The sequence below is a fragment of the Brachyhypopomus gauderio genome, chromosome 14 (assembly GCF_052324685.1).
Source record: "Brachyhypopomus gauderio isolate BG-103 chromosome 14, BGAUD_0.2, whole genome shotgun sequence".
Lineage (NCBI taxonomy): Eukaryota > Metazoa > Chordata > Actinopteri > Gymnotiformes > Hypopomidae > Brachyhypopomus > Brachyhypopomus gauderio.
In genome coordinates this window covers 6,048,480-6,071,279 of record NC_135224.1, presented here as the reverse complement: position 1 = coordinate 6,071,279, position 22,800 = coordinate 6,048,480, and the positions used below count along the sequence as shown (strand labels likewise).

The 22,800-nt window shown below is 42.8% G+C and overlaps 1 protein-coding gene across 5 annotated transcripts; it reads right to left on the bottom strand.

Annotated features, from left to right (window-relative positions):
* Positions 1–287: 287 nt before the first annotated feature.
* Positions 288–12,966, bottom strand: LOC143475340 (cell adhesion molecule CEACAM5-like). Of its 5 annotated transcripts, none has more exons than XM_076973176.1 (15): positions 12,901–12,966; positions 12,194–12,229; positions 11,780–12,043; positions 11,382–11,663; positions 10,992–11,270; positions 8,376–8,645; positions 7,924–8,205; positions 7,337–7,615; positions 4,580–4,828; positions 4,361–4,468; positions 4,148–4,258; positions 3,960–4,010; positions 3,534–3,611; positions 1,744–1,800; positions 288–1,486 (listed from the first exon to the last, which is right to left on the bottom strand). In XM_076973176.1, exons 1-15 carry the CDS (start codon positions 12,929–12,931, stop codon positions 1,440–1,442), a joined length of 2,424 nt encoding a protein of 807 aa, XP_076829291.1. In that variant the 5' UTR covers positions 12,932–12,966; the 3' UTR covers positions 288–1,439. The 5 variants fall into 5 exon arrangements, with proteins under 5 accessions (XP_076829291.1, XP_076829293.1, XP_076829292.1 ...); XM_076973178.1 differs by having other exon boundaries at positions 288–1,357; XM_076973177.1 differs by having other exon boundaries at positions 3,960–4,007.
* Between the last annotated feature and the right edge of the window lie 9,834 nt (positions 12,967–22,800).

The window sequence follows — 22,800 nt, the reverse complement described above, 5'->3', positions numbered from 1 at the left end:
CATGGTTAGCTTTGCTAGTCTCTTGGACATTTCTATCCTATTATTAACATAACATAAATTTTATGTTGTATTATAACTTCATTTGGAATTTTCTGGTCTTTCTGTAAGATGTCCAACATTATTATTTTGTTTATATATATATATATATATATATATATATATATATAATGTTACATGCTTTTGATGATGGGCCAATGTCTTGGACCAGGGTGTGCCATATTTGGACAAGGGTGTGGCACTCTGGACATTCTTTGGGACATGTAATGCGCAATGCTGTGTAACTCTTCAATATTTTTTATTTTGTCAGACAAGACCCTATATGAATTATAGATTATATTATAGAACAATTCCACATCACCAATGTGCATATACACACTGTACATCCCCAAAGTCGAAACTGTGTCAACTGTGTGCATGGGTGTCCAGTCCCTCCCACATGCCCCTCTGACAGTGATGGCCTCTGGAGGTGGTTTAAGCCCTTGATGTCCCACAGATCTCAGGTCAGCTGAGAGTGTTCAAGCGGATTTAAGGAGCTTCTCTTCACATCATGTTTCTGCTTTCCATCATTGATCAGATGCAGGTCAATCCTCCTGGATTGTTTTTGTTGTTGTAGATCACAGTGGTTAAAAGGAAAGCAATAAGGACGCATATCCTTCATGTGGAGAGCACTCATAGTGAAGTAGTGAACCTCATAGTGAAGTAGTGAACCTCATAGTGAAGTAGTGAACCTCCGAACATCGGCTTCACACACTCTTGCTCTTTACTAGTGGAGCAGAAGACCACTAACCCATCAGTCATGTCTTTGTTTACTTTCTCCACATGCTTTTCTGTTTTTACGCCCTATCGTTTATATCTCAGCCCCTAGTTATTGGTTTCAGGTGTTTGTAGTTTAGTTCAGTATTGTTAGCGTTCAAAGCGTTCTGTTTTATCATGTACTCTGGATATATTTGTGTTGGCAATGCAGCCATGGACCGTTTAAATAACTATGATGGTGAATTTGCCCTGAATAAATCTCACTCTTTTCAGCAAATGTGTCCGCCTCACATTACTTCCTTGACTTGAAACAAAACTGTCAAAGTACCAGCTGGCTGGTGTGCTTTATGAAATGCGGTCAGTCAAAACCAGGCCACACCTTCTTTGGAAAGAGGCATTTACATTTTACTAGACAGTCAGCAGTAAGATGTAAGTACGATTTCTCATTATAAATAGCCTGTGGACAAACCAAAATAACAATAAAAACAAAACAAAAAACTAAGCCTGCTCATTGTACAGACTTGGTGACTGGAGGCACACAAGACCAGCATCCATTGTTCTTCCATATCTTCTGCCACAACTCAGCATAACTCGAGTCATAAAACTGAAATGTAATTCAGTGAGTCATCACACTGAAATGTAACTCAGCAAGTCATCACACTGCATGATGATTAACTGCACTCTTATCAGTTAATACTGTAATATGTTGGTTCAGTACATCCAGCAGTCTCACCTGCAAAAAGGAACAAATATCTCTGTGACTACATTTATCATATATTTACTATTCAAAACATCACATCACACATAAAAAAAAAACATTTATTTCAAGATTGAAGGTCGTGCCAGTCTCAATAGGTCAAGTGCTATTTCATATGTTTTAAACACACTTCCAAATGCATTCTGTGCTGCTACAATGGATAGATCATGATTATAATTAAAACCCTTAAAAACATTTGATGATTTAGTCATATAAAATATCTCTCACGTTACCTTTACCAGTGTTCTTGAGCTCTGAGTACACAGTGTCAGTATTCGCACTGGCCATCTCTACAGTGGGGTACAAAATACTCAAAATTAGCTTTCAAGAAAGCTGGAACACAAAACCTGGATCTAATTGTGGTTCATATGATCCACTAGGGCTGCTGTGATCTACTACTATTGGCCCATTTCCACTAGGGTCTGCTTGGCGCGGTACGGTTCGATTCGCGACAGTTTGTGAGTGTTTCCATTAGTACCAGGTCCCAGTTTGCCGGTACCTTCGGGTCTTTTTTTCGTACCGACTCGCTCGAGGTTCTAACCGTTCCAAAGCGGTACAGTTCTGTGACATGGAAGAACAGCATGACACTGATTGGCCAGGGAGTGTCGTCATAGGTTGTGTCAAAGGAGAGCGACTCCTCCGCTATGCTATGGACTCCTCAGCCATTTTTAAAACCCAAGGAGGGAAGTCTGTTCCCTGGTCAAACGCCGAGGTACAAACCTTTCTGTTAATAATCAGCGATCAAAAAATCCAGGGCGAACTGGACGGGGCCACTAGAAATGTAAAGGTTTTTAGCGAGGTTTCCGCGCTAATGGCCACTCATGGCTACCAGCGGTCCGTTCAGCAGTGCCGGGCAATTACCGGGCGGTGAAGGACCATAACGGACGCAGCGGAGCAAACCGCAAAGACTGGAAATGGTTCCAGCAAATGGATGCCATATACGGTCACCGGCCAGCCAGTAACGGAAGAGAAAACGTTACGGCCATTGCTGGACACAGCAATGTCGGTGCTGGAGGCCACGGAGAATGGTGAGTGTATTGTGATTTCACAGTTTTACTAGGCTCGTAAAGGATGTAATATGAACATAATATGAACGCATCTATTGTAAACGCAGGAATTTAGAGCTGTGTTTGTAGTTAATGTTACCACCACAGTCACTACTGTACAATAGCTAGCTCTTAGCCTTGCTAGTTGCTAGTTAGCTGTAGCCATAAACAAAGCATGAGCAGCGATGACGTGCTACACATTTTGTGCAGTTACGCTATATTGTTGTTGCTTTCACGGGATTGCTTGTGTTTAATATTTGTTATTTTTTACGTTCAAGATTCCCCTTCCACTGACGAGGTGAGCGGAGTTGGCGGAAAATGTTTCCTTCAACCGGGCTTTCCTCGGGGTCCTTGGCGAACTTGTGAACACCATGTGAGACAGACGCCAGTAAAAGCACACAAAATGTTGCTTGTAGTACTATAAATATTTATTTCATATAAAGCTATACGTTATTTTTAGGTAATTTGCTTTGTGCACTTTTTTTTACTATAACTATATTATTTACATATTTTGTACTTTAAATATCTATATTTCATAATAAAGTTTGATTTCATTTGATTGTATGACTGATGCTTTTTATGCAGGGTGTGTTCAGCCTGTTTGAGTAATACCAAATTATTATCAGTAATTAGAGCAACCACATACAATAATGAAGATAAAGATAAATAAGATACAATAATGGTATGTGTTAAGGGGCATCGACCGGTGTTGTGGTCGCATACAAATGATGTCACGACACTACAACCCGCGCGCCAACAGCGATTCCACCCACATTGTGGTGGTCCACCATTGTAATGGAAACACAACGCGACCGTACCGTTCCGTTGCGAATCGATCTGTATCGAACCGTACCGCGCCAAGCAGGCCCTAGTGGAAATGCGCCATATGATCCACTAGGGCTGCAGTTCATATATGATCCACTAGGGCTGCAGTTCATATATGATCCACTAGAGCTGCTCTCATTTCATTCTGCTACCTTGTTTTTTCGTTGCTTTCTTTCGTACTTTCAGTTCAATGTCGGCGTAAGTCACATCACTGCATACAGCACCAGAATCTGCAATAGCACAGAGACAACGTAAGTGCAGATCTCACTGGTTTAGGCTTGTCTAAGCACATCACAGCATCTTTCGTTCAAGGTGTCAACACTGACTCCAGCAGTACCTGCCAGAGTCTTAGTTCAATGGCATTTGGATGCCAACCTATTTGGGCTGGCTGGGATGTGTTCTCTGAGTAGATGATGATGCATTTCTGTCAACTAAATACAAGCATCTGCTAAATGCCATAGATGTAAATGTGTGTATAAAGTTCTATAGGAATATACTTGGCATGCTTTAATGGCTTGTGAAGTCTTACAATGAATGTCAGTAGAAGAGAAGGTGTAATAAAGAAACCGGGCTCTCACCTTGGCCACTTATATCTGTTTGCTCAGCAGTGTCATAAATGTGTGTGTCTTCTAAAAAAAAGAGGAAACCCCTGATTATATTTTAGAGGTTTGATATGATGCATTCCTAAAACATTTGTGCAAGTGTGTGCTTTAAGTACATCAATGTTCTCATTCAATGTACATCATGAAAATACTAATTGTCTAACCAGCCAGATCTTCTGTGCATGCTGACTGACACCCCTCAACAGCTCCGATCTCACTCTTCTCTTGCGTCGTGTTCCGTCGACTTCCAAAAGGGGGCGACCAAGACACTCCACCTTGCAGACATTAGAACCAACATCAACAGATCAGTCACTGTAAACATGTCTTGTGCTCTGTGTGTAGTAAAGGACATAAGAGAGCTACAGTAGTTACCAGACCTTTGTTAATTTGGTAACAGCACAACATCACTAAGGTCAGTAAGATGATAAACACCAGGGCCAAAGTAAGCCACAGTGTCAGTCCAACCAGGCCGGGGGATTCACCAGCTGAAAGTGGGAAGTGAAATTTACACCAAATTCAGAACTTCTAAAATGTTCCGAAGTGTTTTTAAGCCTTTAACCTGAGAAGGTTTTCATAACAGAGCACTGCTTTCTGACCTTTGACTAAGACCCAGCTGTGTGGAGACTCTCCTCTCTCTGGGTGTTTACAGTGGTAGAGACCCTCGTCTGACTTTGAAACTTTATGGATCATCATCTCTCCTGTAGTCTGATTTAGGATAAGTAATCCATCCTTATAGAAATCAGCTCTGAGGTTTGAGGATTTTGTGAAGGAATATAAACAGCGTAGTGTCAGATGATCTCCCTCGGTTACAACATGGACAGGGCTGTCCAGGATTACTTTACCATCTAGAACAGAAAAATACCAGATATTTACAGTGAGAATGATTCCAGCAAGAAAGTTTCACTAGTAACATTTGATTTGCCAGGATTTGATTTTGCTCAGGCTTCCTGGATTGTGTTGATTCCACTAATTTTACCTGGATTGCTAATTAGAAAATCTAGCAAGCTTGAGCAAAATCCTGGTGAGGACTTTTAATTGCGACACCTGGAATTGACAGCACTAATATATATATATATATATATATATATATATATATATATATATATATATATATATATATATATATATATCCATCACCATGCTTGCTCTCTCTGCCCTAACTCTCCTGCCCCTGCACTAACTCGGTGTTTGGGTTTGTTAGGTTGTAGGTTTGTTCCCACCCTTGTTTTGAGCCCCCATTTTACATATATTTTAAAGGCCAGCATCTGCAGGTATTTTATTCTCCTCTAAAGCAAGTGTTGATGATCTTTTAAGCTGGATCTTGCATAGTGTAGACTTGGAACAAATACCTTCAAACTTTATCAAACTGAACTACCATAGCTGCACAGTTCAGTATTGTTTAATGCTCTACCTGCTCTGACATGACTGATTGTGCTCAGTAGAATACACCCAAAAAGCAAAATTGTGTTCCGGTCACCTCACACTGGTCACCTCCAGTGGCGGCTGGTGCGAAAAAAATTGAGGGGGGCACAAACGAAATAAAAACAAATAAAGCAGTCTTAGTGCCCTTTATTTATTTGAACATGAATTTTGTCTTAGCGTTCTTCAAGTGAACGCTTTGTGAAAGGATTTTTTTGTAAAGATAAAACTGAATTTTCTCACATTTTGTAAGAGCTGCTGCTCCAGCCTGCAGATATTCAATGTGAACCGAGATAACGAACTGCAGCTGACTGACCCTACAAACAAGAGTGGGTGTGTCCAGGGCGCAGAGAGCTGCGCCTTTTGGAAAATCTGAAACAACCAATTAAACTGCAGCCTCAGATCACCTGCTTGCCAAAAGTTTATGCATCTACATGCAACCTCATTAGACCAGCGCCCTGCACACAGGAAGTGTGCACAATGTAAGCAATTAAATACAATTATGTGTTTACTCTTTTAATAAATTTAAACATGGCTATTAGACAGTGCAAGTAAATAATTTCCTAACTATCACAGTTGATAATGAAGTCATTTTATTATGTGAACAATATTAAGGGGGCGCCACCCCAGCGCCCCATATTGGCCAGTCGCCACTGCTCACATCACCATGCTCACCTCACACTGCTCACATCACACTGCTCACCTCACCATGCTCACCTCACACTGCTCACCTCACACAGGTCACATCACACTGCTCACCTCACACTGGTCACCTCACACTGCTCACATCACACTGCTCACATCACACTGCTCACATCCAGCACCGTCGACAGGGGGGGAACAACCGGGTCTGTTGTCCCGGGCCCCAGGTCCAGGGGGGCCCATCAAAGAGCCCAGCAATTTATTTTTTATTATAAAGTCTATCATTTTAAATATTATCTTGGAATCTTTCATTAATATAAAATGCTCAATGGCTAAAATATATGTTTTTTACCTATCTGCATATTTTCTATTAAGTGCATACACCCCCGCCTCCCACTGAAAAATGGTTTGATCCAGCACCGACTGTAGCCGGCTGGTACCCGCCCAACAGCGGGAAATACAGTGGTGGATAGTTAAAGTAAACAGAAATCTGGAGCGCAGAAAAGAAAGGAAAAACATTTACCTGACGAATTTTAATGTTGCATTGTGTTCCAGGTTTGAAAGATTTGAGGCTAAAGTACTTGAAAATGCTTGAAATTGTATCTACTTCGTTTCACAACAATTAGCTATCTGACTGAACAGTTCTCTTATATTACATTAACAAATACGAGCCTCTTGTAATTCCAGTACGAGACGTTAAGATTGGGCGTTTTGAAAATAAACAACCATTAAATAATGTGATAAAAATCGAATTATTTCGAGTATATGTATAAATATTAAATTTAATTAAGTTTAACGTGCTGGGAAATATTGAAATGGACCTTTAAAGTGACGTACAAGTGCTTGAATTCCACCTTATAAAGGTGTATGAACCCTGCAAACATGACTTTGTTCATTGCGCTGAGGTGCGATGCGCGCGAAGTTACAAAATTCGAGAGGTGCACGACCTCGCGAATCGACAGCGTGCGAGACCCTCGCGCACGGGTGGAGCCACCACGATTACATCATTTTCGCCACTCACGACGTGGCAAATATAAACCAGTCAGCTGTCAGAATCAGCGTTGATATGTGGCTATATTATATACTATATGACCTAACACAAGGATTGTCTGCTACAGAGGAAATTCAAATAACGTAATGACGGGGGGCACATGAAACTTTCTTGTCCCGGGCCCAGCCGCCACTGGTCACATCACACTGCTCACCTCACACTGTTCACCTCACACAAGTCACATCACACTGGTCACCTCACACTGGTCACCTCACACTGGTCACGCATTGCAGACACCTACTATGCACTGTGATGTTCACAGGACTTCTTGCCACTCCAGATTCAGACTGACACCAGTACACCCCAGTGTGGGATTTGTAGAGGACGTTGTAGACACATGTAGATCCTGTAACTGATCCCCCGCCTGATGAACAATCTGACACTCTCCCACTGTGTGTGTGTTGCATAACTGTCCATGTAGTAGAGTTACTCTGGTCCTCACAGCTCAGTGAGAGAGACTGACCACTGAAGTGTTGACTTCTGTTGGGACTGATGATCAGAGACACTATAGAAGACACACCTGCGAAACACAACCCATGTCTATCATTATCTTTTCAAGGTGTCCTGTATACATTTAACTATTAATTTGATTATAAAAAACATTAGAAGTCAATTTTTTTCTACATTCTGGAGAGTATATGTAAGAATCTATATACAAAATGAAAATGAAGCATTAATTGTCTAATTGTCCATATTAATTAATGAGTTTTTCTTCATTTTATATGTTTCTTCATCTACACACACACACACACACACACACACACACACACACACACACACACACAAACACACACTTTTAAACTGACTGTTCTTGCAACATTTCCTCACCAGTGACCCACAGTGTCTGTGGGTTGCTGTAATGCGTCTGATAGGCTGGTTTTCCCCTCTCTGCTCTGCACACATAAACTCCAGTGTGATTAACAGCTGCAGAGCTGACAGTGTATGATCCTCCAGCTCCTCTGATGCTGTCTGAGAGGAGTGTGTGTTCATATCTGTACCAGCTGAACGTCCAGCCTGTAGAGGAGCCTCTAACCTCACAGCTTAGGGTCACTGGGTCTCCTTCAGCCAGCCAGCTCTGTGGGAACATGCTCAGTACTGCCTGAGGTTTTGCTGTTAAAAGGGAAATTTAAGATAGAATGAACCTGCAAATGTATTTATCCACAAAGCTAAGCATCATGTCATCTTCAACACAATATGTAATGAGGAGTTTTTCAAATAATAACAACCTTGTAAAGACTGTAAAATAGCTGTTTTTAATGTTTTTTATCATTCAGACTCACCTGATACAGTCAGTGTACGTGCATCACTGGTGTCTGAGCTCTGAGAGTCACTTCTCTCTCCTCTGCAGGTGTATTTGCCACCGTAGGCCTCTGTAACAGACCTGATGTTGAATGTCTGTGAGGTATCCCATGAGAATAAGTTAGAACCATCCTTAAACCACCTGTAGGTCCAATTATAGTCTCCTCCCTGTATGTTGCATCTGAGAGTGACATTCTCTCCTCTGAACACCTGTTCATCAGGTATCAAGATGACCACTGCTTTTGGACGCACTGCAGAAACATAATTTCATTTATCACACACACTATTGTAATTTCCATCCATCCATCCATCCATTATCTGAACCGCTTAATCACGCTAGTCGGGGTCACGGGGGGGCTGGAGCCAATCCCAGTATCTCTGGGCAAAGGCAGGGTCATGGGCAGGTCGTCAGTCCACTGCATGGCCAACACACACGCACACACGCACGCACGCACACCTACAGGCAATTTAGAGTGATCAATCAACCTAACACACATGTCTTTGGACTGTGGGAGGAAACCGGAGTACCCGGAGGAAACCTACGCAGGCACAGGGAGAACATGCAAACTCCACACAGAGCAGCCCAGACCGAGAATCAAACCCAGACCGCCTTGCTGTGAGGCGACAGTGCTAACCACCACACCACCATGCCACCCTATTGTAATTTATCATAAGAAATGTAAGTCACAGTCCTTGTCACAACCTTCACAAATTTACAAGATAAACCTCAATCTCCATGTCAACATTTAATATCTGGTGTTGTGGTTCCCATGGTGTATGTGCTACATGGCCCTGTGTTGTGGTTCCCATGGTGTATGTGCTACATGGTCCTGTGTTGTGGTTCCCATGGTGTTTGTGCTACATGGTCCTGTGTTGTGGTTCCCATGGTGTTTGTGCTACATGGTCCTGTGTTGTGGTTCCCATAGTGTATGTGCTACATGGTCCTGTGTTGTGGTTCCCATGGTGTTTGTGCTACATGGTCCTGTGTTGTGGTTCCCATGGTGTATGTGCTACGTGGTCCTGTGTTGTGGTTCCCATGGTGTATGTGCTACATGGTCCTGTGTTGTGGTTCCCATGGTGTATGTGCTATGTGGTCCTGTGTTGTGGTTCCCATGGTGTATGTGCTATGTGGTCCTGTGTTGTGGCTCCCATGGTGTATGTGCTACATGGTCCTGTGTTGTGGTTCCCATGGTGTATGTACTACATGGTCCTGTGTTGTGGTTCCCATGGTGTATGTGCTACATGGTCCTGTGTTGTGGTTCCCATGGTGTATGTGCTACATGGTCCTGTGTTGTGGTTCCCATGGTGTTTGTGCTACATGGTCCTGTGTTGTGGTTCCCATGGTGTATGTGCTATGTGGTCCTGTGCTGTGGCTCCCATGGTGTATTTGCTACATGGTCCTGTGTTGTGGTTCCCATGGTGTATGTACTACATGGTCCTGTGTTGTGGTTCCCATGGTGTTTGTGCTACATGGTCCTGTGTTGTGGTTCCCATGGTGTTTGTGCTACATGGTCCTGTGTTGTGGTTCCCATGGTGTATGTGCTACATGGTCCTGTGTTGTGGTTCCCATGGTGTATGTGCTACATGGTCCTGTGTTGTGGTTCCCATGGTGTTTGTGCTACATGGTCCTGTGTTGTGGTTCCCATGGTGTTTGTGCTACATGGTCCTGTGTTGTGGTTCCCATGGTGTATGTGCTACATGGTCCTGTGTTGTTGTTCCCATGGTGTATGTGCTACATGGTCCTGTGTTGTGGTTCCCATGGTGTATGTGCTATATGGTCCTGTGTTGTGGTTCCCATGGTGTATGTGCTACGTGGTCCTGTGTTGTGGTTCCCATGGTGTATGTGCTACATGGTCCTGTGTTGTGGTTCCCATGGTGTATGTGCTACATGGTCCTGTGTTGTGGTTCCCATGGTGTATGTGCTACATGGTCCTGTGTTGTGGTTCCCATGGTGTATGTACTACATGGTCCTGTGTTGTGGTTCCCATGGTGTATGTACTACGTGGTCCTGTGTTGTTGTTCCCATGGTGTATGTACTACATGGTCCTGTGTTGTGGTTCCCATGGTGTATGTGCTATATGGTCCTGTGTTGTGGTTCCCATGGTGTATGTACTACGTGGTCCTGTGTTGTTGTTCCCATGGTGTATGTGCTACATTGTCCTGTGCTGATTCTTCCTCTGCTCTGCCCTTCGTGTTTAAACACTCTTTATTGTTCTCACGGCTCCTTTTGTTTTCCGTATTTAACAGTGTATTTACATGTTGTGTTTCCCTGTACTTTATATCAGCTGCTGTTTCTCAGTTTCTTGTATTTCTGTCCCCTGTGTTGTCATGTCTAATTATAATTTTAATGATGATTTTGGGTTAACAGTTCATAAATGTCATCATAATGTCTGCATTCCACCTTTCCTCACTCTCACTAAATTAATCTGTTTTCTAAATGTTCTACAGTTAATAAACACCATCTGTTTTCTACAATGCTATACTTATGGACTGTTAACTGTAACTCACCACTACTGTCTACCCAGAGTGCATCACTGTAGTGTGTGATGTTTAGATCTTCATCAGCATGTACCATCACTTAGCAGAAACATCCTTACCAGTAATGTTTACCCAGAGTGCATCACTGTAGTGTGTGTAGTAGACTGGGTTTCCTCTTCCAGCTCTGCACCAGTACTGGTCTCCATCAGAGGGCGTCACTGAGCTGATGGTGGTGGAGCTGGTTTCAGTGCTGGTCTCATTCTCTGGGTTCTGTGTGTGTTTGGACCAGTAAAACCTCCACCCAGCAGACTGCTCCAGCTTACAGTACAGAGTCACTGGGTTTCCTATCAGTGCAGCTCCTTGAAGGCTGGATGTGAGTTCAGGTTTAGGTTTCACTGCTGATGGAGATTAATCAAATGGTTCAGGACATAAAGTGGCAGAGTTCATATACATGCCATAGATGTTTTACTACAGTCATTACATACACAATCCCTACATAACACACCCACCTGACACAGTCAGTTTAACAGCATCACTGGTCTTTGAGCTCTGGGAGTCTTGTTTCCTCTGTCCTTTGCAGGTGTAAACACCACTGTCAGACTCCACAACATGGAGCGAGTATTCTGTTTTCTCACCAGAAGAGTGAAATGGGTTCTCACTGTATCCCTCCTTACTCCACATATATCTCCACTCACTGCCCATGTCTCCTTGTATGACACATGTCAGAGTGACTCTCTCTCCACTGAATGCCTTCCTATCAGGCACTGGGTACAGGGTCGCTTTTGGTCTCTCTGTAGAGTCACACCATATGACATTATAGCTGGTTAAAATAGAAACATGTCTGGCATTTTAAGGACAATTTGATTTGTTCTGATTGAATTGCAGACATGTATAGCCAGAGATGTACCTATCACTGTAAGAGTCACTTCATTACTCCACTGAGAACCTCCATAGTCACTTGTTCCATAACATTTGTATGTGTGACTTTGCTCTTTTAGGTCCCTTATGATGTAATAGTTTAAATCAGAAGAGTGAACTCTTTGGCCATTTGTTTGCCAGTAGTATCTCCAGGCAGAGACCCTCCATCCAGGAATGAGACATGTGAGTTTGACCGTCTCTCCACTGAATATTTGAGGCCCTGGAGGGTCTGCACTCAGAATGGGGGAAACGTCTGATGCAAAAATCAAACATACATGAGTATTAAACTAAAACCATTCTCTTCTCAATTTCTGAATTTCTCAATCGCAGAATACAACAACATGTTTGGCACCTATACAAGCCAAACATACAAAAAAGTACAAAAATTGTATATAATAATCACCTTGAGCAAGACCAGATTGAGCAAGAGAAAGCATCACTAAAAAGGGAAGAGAAAGAGGAAAGTGAATAATGTGCTTTAGACTCTACAGGCAACATAAGTAAGAACAGCCATCCAGTTTATCTAAAACACAGTGAAAGCAAATACAATATTTAAACAGCTAAAAATCATAATAATTTTTCATCCTAATCATGCATAATCATTTTTACATGTTCCATCCTGACCCACGACTGTTCTGGCAATCCACAGGTTTGTTATAACACTGTTAAACAGAACTGTGTACACTGACCATCCCTTTACTGGTGGTTCACAAACTCCATCATCCCAAAATATTAACAAGTTACAACAAAAAATATACAGTATGCAATATTGAGTATTTCAGGTTTATGAAAAATGAATATGGTATTTCCACCATAAAATATATTCCTCAGAACAACCAAGTCTGAAATATGATTGCCAAAATGTCAGCTTGGTTGTTGTTTTAATAATTTGAGCAGAAAAAGATTAAAAGAGATCAAGAATTGGTTTTAAATTTTATAAGGACCACAAGGAACTAAAACTACTTCTTGTCAAACTTTTCCACATATGTCTAATGTACGTACATGTCTAATCTACATGTCTTCAGAAACCTCAGATATATATCAGTAACTTCAGTCACTACCACTTAATGTATTGAAGACCTAATACACATAACACGATTATTTACTCACGGAGCAACTGAGAAAGTGGCCTGAACTCCATATTGTCACACACTGACTGACTAGCAAAATGTGTTAAAAAACACAGCACTTCCTGTGTATGTGTATGAGAGTTTCATCTTCAATTTGAGCTTCTCTTTTTGTGGACACAAAAGAAACTTTTTTGTCCTTTTTCCAGGAATGGGCACTGAATTGTTCTAATATGTGAAGGTCGCTCGAGCAAGTTGTACTCTATTATAACAGGCAACTGAAGTTTGGCACAGTTTGAGGGCTAAATGGAGAGTTAGGTATATAGACAATATATATAGAGAGTCACTATACACCACAGACAATCTGTAAAGATACCAAATACCCAAGACACGGTTGTGAGAGGTTTGATTTTTAATATGAGCAGGTCACGAACGCCCTGGGTGTGATTAAGAGAACTGTGTGATCAAGGCAAAATGTCTGGAGCCATAGGCGGAGCCAAAGCAGGGGCGGGGTAGCATTGGACCCCCCCTGAAATCTGATTGGAGCCCCCAGGTGCCACTCCAGATAACTGCAGGGTTCTCAGGTCTCACGCATCCTGGCAAATATGCTTTTACTGCTTTCACCCTGATTTCTGCTGTCAGTCTGATCTCTACTGTAAAGCCTGATCTAGAGCCAGAAATATGAATATATGACTAGGTAGCAACTTTTTGGCTCATGTCTTAAAAAGGTAAAACAAGCTTCTGTGCTTATGCATGACTAAACACATCACAGAGAATCACTTCGTCACAAGAAGTCTGTATCCTATATTTTGCAGACACACAGATGATTTACTGGTGTCTTTTAAACATACTGTATTACAGGTTACTGATTTATATGAATGCATTTAAACTGTGGCTGAAACCATTCTATGAGGGCAGATGGAGCAGTGTGAGGGGTACAGCATGTTACCCAGTGGAGATCTGAACGAGTGTACTAGCATTAAACATCCACACACAACCAGCCACACACAACCACACACACACATGAGCATTAACCCACATCCACATGGGACTGAGGTAGAGATAAAGCCACGCAAAGTGACATGCAAACACAAGACGCCTGAACAGTGTGGCAATGTAGAGCACACAAAGAATGCAGACTAGCGAATTAAATAAGACTGATGGGGAGAGTGGAGACATGCAGAAAGGCACCCCAGCTGAGGTCGATAGAGTCCCACAATGCAATTCTCAAAATAAAAAAAATATTTACATTGAACAGATGCTAAATCTGTTACACAGTGATGCTGTTACCACACAGTGATGCTATCTGTGTTAGCTTTGCAATTCAGAAAGGCATCACAAAAGACAAAAGACTGGGCCATATACACATCTGGGCTAGCTCTGCTACTAACACAGAACTGAAAGTGATGGCCAGTTTGAAACATGTGAGATCAACAGATCAAGAGAGACCCATATGGGAGTGGTTTCAGTCACAGAGGTTTCAACTGTCTGTGATGTGTTTATGTGTGTTAACCAGTCAGCCAGAGTCTTAATCTACTTCCTGACATGGGGTTTTACCTCGAGACAGGGATTGCATTTTACTGGTTTCAATGTACTAGTTTCTTCTTCTCTTCTAATTTTCTTGCTTATAAAAGAGTCTCTAGTAATTCTAAAAGTATTTAAAATATCCATTAAATTCAAAAGGGAACAAATTAACCTTCATTTGTTGTGGTGTATTCTAAAAGTTTCCTGTTCAAAATATATATTTGTTTAATCTTTAGTGGGATTCAGTGAATTTGTCATTGCAATATACGTACTGTAAATACAAGATTTATTTCACAATTAGGACATTTTGTGTTAAGAGTGATTCAAACCAAATGATTGCTATTTAGCATAAGTAATAACTTTACATTTGCGCTATAAAGTAAGTAGCATAGGTTCACGGGTTGTAACTTTTGAATCCCTTCTTGAATCTGTGTCAGCTATACAGATGAGCTTGCCATGCAGCCTTCACGTTAGGTATTTTCAGTATTATACATGTTTTCTGTGGAAACGGGGGCAGGCCTCTGCGCTTCAAACACGTACCATGTCATTAGCAAGACAAATGTCACTAATCGCTTCACAACGAGGATGTGAGCTCCTGGGAGCCTGATTTACCTTGCGACAATTTTCGTATAAAAAAGCCGCTATTGTTCAACAAGCCCTATTTAAACCAAATGGAACTGAAATCACAATTCATGAATCCCCTTTACAATCCACAATGGAACTAAAACAAGTTCAACAACCCCTTTACAACCCAGTGGAAGTGCAATCACAGTTCAACAGCACCTGCATGGTAAGCATCAGGGGCGGACTGGCATACATTGCTACCGGGGATTTCCCCGGTGGGCCGATGGGTTAGTGCAGTGGTTCCCAAACTTTTTCTGCCGTGCCCCCCTTTAGTAGATGAGAATATTTTTTGCGCCCCCCCTACACCCCCCCCCCCCCCCCCCCATATTGACTAGGGATGTGTTGAAAACTTACAAAAACAATAGGTTCACAACTTTGGTCAAACATGAAAAAAATAAACTGCAAGAAACCTTTTAAATGGTTCAAGAATTCTAAATATAATTTAAAATAAATAAGGAGATGAAATAAGGGAAACAGCAATACATATGCGGCTAGTTTGCAAGCGCAGACATCACGCAGAGCACAAAGCATGTAACGGCCAGAAATATGTGTACTGTCTCTTTAAGGGAGCGAGTTGCGTGCGCGTATGGAATATTGTTGTTTTTTTAGCTTTCTGCCGAGTCAGACCACTGCTCTTTATTTCATTTCTGTAAGTAACGCATTAAATGAGATTTGGACAACTCACCAGTTCATGCATGAACAGTGAAGTATTGCTGGAGCCCAGGTTTATTTTGGTCAACCAGCAAATAAACGGACTAAGTGGAATACCACCAGCACGAGTATTAAGGTTGAACTAACTCCGAAAAGCAAGCAATATAAGCATAGAACTAGACTGAATAGATCTGTTTTTATGGATCGGTCACATTGTCACCGATACCCGATCTAGAATTTTTTCAGATATTAATATCGGAATCGGTGCATCCCTAATATTGACACATGTGCACGTTTTACTTTCAAGCTCCGCGCCCCCCCTGCAATAGCTCCGCGCCCCACCTAGGGGGCGCGCCCCCCACTTTGGGAACCACTGGGTTAGTGGGCCGGTGGGCCGCCGGGCCGCTGGCCGCCAGTGGTTTAACTCGGCTCGTGGAGGAGCCACTGCCGTGCACTGCGGCCCCGGCTCGTAGTCACGCTGCTGTTTAATGGTGTTATTACCTCCCCCGCTCCAGTCAGACTAACCTGTGCGGCCGCGGACTGAGCCTGTAAATACATGAACGAGTTGGACCGGGCCGCGGACTGGGCCAGCTGATGCGGGCTGACGGTATGCAGCGGAGATCAGAAAAAAAAACCAACTTGTCCCAGAAAATCCGGGCCGGACTACGAAAACATACAGCAGTTTAAATTGTAGATAACATGTTATTTTAAATGTACTGCTGTTGCCTCTGCAACGTCTAAGGCACCATGTACAAATTACCTTAACACGGTTAACACGGACGCAAGTGGCGGTCTTAAAGGTTCCAGAGCATTGCGCACTGTTTTTTTAAAGCTATTGAAATTCTTAGATTAAAACTAACCACCACAAATAGGTAAGAGGAAGAAATACCCACGTTAGAGTTGTAGGTTGTTCTTTAGGATGCACTTTGTGTAAAACAACTTTTTGGTGGTTTGGTGGTCTTATGATGGACTATTTAAAAGCCACTATGTGGCTTTGTAATCATATTATTTGCTGGAATTAATATTGTCCATATGACAATAAACGCTACGTGCCATGTATACGTGCCAATATACACTATGTGCCATGTGTAGATTCATATACACACACACACACACACACATATATATATACATACTGTGTATATATATATATATATATATACATACACAGTATATATACACATACATACATTATATATATATATATATATATATATATGAGTGGACCAGTCTGTCAGGAACTCCCGGGCCACTTTTTCTCCCCAGTCCGCCCCTGGTAAGCATGTAGCAAGGGCTCAAATGAACAAATTAACCAGTGTCTGAAAACAGGACCCTCCAGTGGCTCCTACCTGGTAGTGTCCAAAGTACGGCTTGCGGGGCAAATGCTAAAATTTTCACTGAACCGCAGCCTCTGTTGACTCTATTGCCAAATGCGGCTCACATTCAAATTTTCTGGCCCGCACCCAGTTTATCGCAGCATTTTATATTTGACCAGAAGATGGCAGTAGACTCCAAAAAAGCTATTTTATATTTGACCAGAAGATGGCAGTAGACTCTAAAAAAGCTATTTTATATTTCACCAGAAGATGGTGGTAGACTCCAAAAAAGGTATTTTATTTTCACCAGAAGGTGGCAGTGTATACTATAATATTTTATACACTGCCCAGTACACTGCTGCCCCCCTCCCCCCACCATTAGGCCTGTGTTGAAAAAATCTATTTTCCGATTCAGAATCGATTCGCATATGATGATCTGATTATCGATTCGTACATCCAAAGATCGATTTTTTAGTGAACTTTTACCCCCGCCTCGTCACTGAATTCACGCAGGCGTGCTCGGTCTAACTAACTGTAAAACAACATGGCGATGGACAGTGACGGTAACGACGATAGTCAAATCGGCAATCTAAAAACAGAAGGACAGTTTATCCAGTTTCAGTGACTATTTACATTTAGTCCATGTCACTGACAGTTTACCCAGTGTTTTTACAGTTTAAAAAAGTTAAAAATTCTCTTGTAACGTTGGGCGCAAGGCGATGGACGAGACAGAATCCTTTGCACTTTCCAAATCGTTACGTTTATTACATTTACCGAAGCGCAGACAGCGCACATAAAACACGTTTACATAGAACATGTGTGACTCAAACAACGACGAGCACAGGACGCTGCGCGAACGCACATTAAATGGACAAACCACACAAACCCCACATGATGACGAGACGAGCTACAGGTGAGGATTATCACAAGACGCACCCGCACCCGCGGAGATACGCAGACGAGTAGACGCAGACAACGTTAACACACGCCCAACAGGGAGGGGTCGGGGACCGTAACGTAACAGTTCTGTTATTATATTCTTACTTTAAAGAAAAATACACGTTTACATTTTATACTTTCAGTTTATTAAGTGTGAGCACTTTTAAAATAAAAATGCATTTGGTAGCAACAGCTTTTGGGTGACTTCTTAATTATTTCAATCATAATAATAATGCACTGGTTAGTGTCCCAGTAGGAGTCCACTGTTGCAGATATAGACACCTCAAAGATGTCCTCTGTTTATTGTCCTGGATTACCTTTCTTGAAGGTAGATTTATGATTACCCTTTTCACCAGTCTTCCAGCCATCAGTAACTACCAACTACCAGTAACTATTTGCTGATTAATATTGATATAATACTAGTTTTAACATGTTGCTTCTGTACATAGTCAGGAAACAGCTCAAATAAATACATTTTTAATAACACTAAACCCCGAATTGGATCGAATCGGATCGAATCGATTAAATCGGATTAAATCGAAATAAATCAATTCTTAATCTTCAGAATCGGAATCGGATAGATTCTTGGAATTTGAATCGATACCCAGCCCTACCCACCATGAATGCCAGGCTGAATGGATGGTCCCCACACATGTTCATCTCACCAAATCTGGCCCTCACTGCAAAAAGTTTGAACACCCCTGTTCTACCGTGTTCAGCTCCTCACCACAAGAGCATCATTAAAAACACTCTCATTATGCAAATGAACAATACACAGGCAGACACGAACAAAAGGAAAATGGAAAGTGAGGAAAAAACTGCTATTTCTACTGATATGATAACACTCAGGATACTCATGATATTGTCTCATCCAGAAGACCAATATCAGCTTAATATTATGGAGGAAAGTGTAAAGGACATCAGACACCGGATGTTGGAAAATGTTCTTTTATCTTCCACTAGGCCCACAGACAGCCATGAGTACGATGCCTCATTGTTGGTACCTTGTATAAGGAACTCCACCAGGGTAGCATGGTTGGGTGGTGTGCTGCTGAGTGCTAGGATCTTAGGTTCAGGTCTCCATTTAGGTGAAGTTTCTATGTTCTTCCCATGTCTGTGTGGGTTTCCAATGTCCAAAAACACAGAGGCTAGGTTAATTAGCATTCAATTAAATGGCCTGTGTGTCTGCATGTCCAATGGTGGATGTTGTTCATGGGTGTTGTCCTCTCTCCCCTCCCTGACCTGATTAGGTCCTCTAAGTGCTGCTGACATGTGTAGATGACAGTATGCTGTGTGAAATTGGCTGCCTCTTCTCACTGGTGTGGATGTAAAAGCTCAGTATGTTAATAATGACCCAGGGTTACTTGAAAGGTGCTATATGAATTGAACTTCATTCATACTACAGGAGGCAGGGCCTTTTCCTATAAAAGCTCCTGCCATATGGAATAAAGCTCCTACCATTTTCTTGAGATTCAGACACAATCTCAGTATTTAAGCCTAGACTGTTTATATAGTCGGAAAACGTCTTACTTCTTATCTTATGGCCCATTTCCACTAGGGCCTGCTTGGCGCGGTACGGTTCGATTCGCGACGGTTTGTGAGTGTTTCCATTAGTACCAGTTCCCAGTTAGCCGGTACTTTCGGGTACTATTTTCGTACCGACTCGCTCGAGGTTCTAACCGTTCCGAAGCGGTACAGTTCTGTGACGTGGAGGAACAGCATGACACTGATTGGCCAGGGAGTGTCGTCACAGGTTGCGTCAGGAGAGCGACTCCTCCGCTATGCTATGGACTCCTCAGCCATTTTTAAAACCCAAGGAGTGAAGTCTGTTCCCTGGTCAAACGCCGAGGTACAAACCTTTCTGTTAATAATCAGCAATCAAAAAATCCAGGGCGAACTGGACGGGGCCACTAGAAATGTAAAGGTTTTTAGCGAGGTTTCCACGCTAATGGCCACTCATGGCTACCAGCGGTCCGTTCAGCAGTGCTGGTCGGTCCAAGCTAAAAAAGCTTAAAAGCGATTACCGGGCGGTGAAGGACCATAACGGACGCAGCGGAGCAAACCACAAAGACTGGAAATGGTTCCAGCAAATGGATGTCATATACGGTCACCGGCCAGCCAGAAACGGAAGAGAAAATGTGCTGGACAGACACGGCAATGTTGGTGCTGGAGGCCACGGAGAATGGTGAGTGTATTGTGATTTCAGTTTTACTACTAGGCTCGTAAAAGATGTAATATGAACGTAATATGAACGCATCTGTTGTAAACGCAGGAATTTAGAGCTGTGTTTGTAGTTAATGTTACCACCACCGTCACTACTGTACAATAGCTAGCTCTTAGCCTTGCTAGTTGCTAGTTAGCTGTAGCCATAAACACAGCATGAGCAGCGATGACGTGCTACACATTTTGTGCAGTTACGCTATATTGTTGTTGCTTTCACGGGAATGCTTGTGTTTAATATTTGTTATTTTTTACGTTCAAGATTCCCCTTCCACTGACGAGGTGAGCGGAGTTGGCGGAAAATGTTTCCTTCAACCGGGCTTTCCTCGGGGTGCTTGGCGAACACCATGCGAGACAGACGCCAGTAAAAGCACACAAAATGTTGCTTGTAGTACTATAGATATTTATTTCATATAAAGCTATACGTTATTTTTAGGTAATTTGCTTTTTGCACTTTTTTTAACTATAACTATATTATTTACATATGTTGTACTTTAAATATCCATATTTCATAATAAAGTTTGATTTCATTTGATTGTATGACTGATGCTTTTTATGCAGGGTGTGTTCAGCCTGTTTGAGTAATACCAAATTATTATCAATAATTAGAGCAACCACATACAATAATGAAGATAAAGATAAATAATGGTATGTGTTAAGGGGCATCGACCGGTGTTGTGGTCGCATACAAATGATGTCACGACACTACAACCCGCGCGCCAACAGTGACTCCACCCACATTGTGGTGGTCCACCATTGTAATGGAAACACAACGCGACCGTACCGTTCCGTTGCGAATCGATCCGTATCGAACCGTACCGCGCCAAGCAGGCCCTAGTGGAAATGCGCCAATAGATCAGGGGTCGGCAACCTTTGAGACATGGAGTGCTAACTTTAACATGTCCAGTCAATGAGTGTGCCACTAGCGAGTTTAAAGTTGTTGACCGGGGGAGGGGGGGGTTGGTGAGTGTAAATTGTTATGAGGTGTAAATGGACACAAATTAAGTATTATATCGCGATCGATCGCCAAGTATAAACGCCTCCGCCAAGCAAAGCGTTGAGGAGCGATTTCGATTGGAGGATCGTGCTCTGTTTTTTAATATTAATTTTTTTGCTGATGCCGGTCCAGCGTGCCGCGTGCCAGTGATTATGCCTCGGAGTGCCAACGGTGGCACGTGTGCCATAGGTTGCCGACCCCTGTCTTAGATGAATGTGTAGATCTGGGGTTTTGTGGGATGTGAGAGTTTTGGTAAACTGGGATGTCATGATCCTGTCACTTCACCTCTTTTATGTTTCTCAAGTTTGTTGAGATCAGCGGAGTGCTGATGTCCCAGGGAGCCATCATGTCTCCTTCTGGCTCTGTGGCATAGCTAGATCTGCCAGAGTCCATCCTTACATACTATAGAGCAGGGGTACTCAACTGGCGGACCGCGGTCCGGATCCGGACCCGAACGCAGTCCTGTCCGGTCCCAATCTCATTCCTGATTAACTGGATACGGACCAAAAAAAAAAACCTGAGCATTTATTTCAGGGCTATTGACAAAACACTCCGTCACGAGTGTTACGTTTGCCACCCCCGATTTGGACCGCGGACAAATTTATTTGAGTACCCCTGCTATGGAGTCCTAACTGACACCCAATAGTATACAGCCTCAACCCATCTCTGCTGCAATGGCTCCTCCCAGCACCCCCGGATACGCCCCTAATGTGACTCATCCCAGCACCCCTGATACGCCCCTTAATCTGTTACATATTCACCACATCATGTATCTTTTCTCTGAGGTTCACCTGGGGAGTAACACTGCAGTCGGAGCCTACAATACCAGCATCACTGCTCCGACACGGAATGAAAGCCTGGCGTTCATCAACAGACATTTACAGTGACAATATCAAAGCCAAGAACTTTAATTTTTACCTTTTACTTAGTCTGATTGTGTGATTTGTGTGTGACTTGTGTATTTGTCTGTATTTTGTGTAATTCGTGTGTTAACGGGCCGCCCAATGGAGGATGGGTTCCCTTTTGAGTCTTGGTTCTCCAGAGGTTTCTTCCTATTCCCCACCATCATAGGGAGTTTTTCCTCGCCACTGTCGCCTTTGGCTTGCTCATTAGGGTTCTGGACCCATAGTATTGTTAACCTTGTAAATCCTGTAAAGCGCTTTGTGACAACATGTGTTGTGAAAAGCGCTATACAAATATATTTGATTTGATTCGATAGAGTCCTAACTGACACCCAATAGTATAATACAGCCTCAACCCATCTCTGCTGCACTGGCTCCTCCCAACACCCCTGATACGCCCCTAATGTGACTCATCCCAGCACCCCTGATACGCCCCTAATGTGACTCATCCCAACACCCCTGATACGCCCCTAATGTGACTCATCCCAGCACCCCGGATACGTCCCTAATGTGACTCATCCCAGCACCCCGGATACACCCCTAATGTGACTCATCCCAGCGCCCCTGATACGCCCCTATGTGACTCATCCCAGCACCCCTGGTACGCCCCTAATGTGACTCATCCCAACACCCCCGATACACCCCTAATGTGACTCATCCCAGCACCCCGGATACGCCCCTAATGTGACTCATCCCAGCACCCCTGATACGCCCCTAATGTGACTCATCCCAGCACCCCTGATACGCCCCTAATGTGACTCATCCCAGTA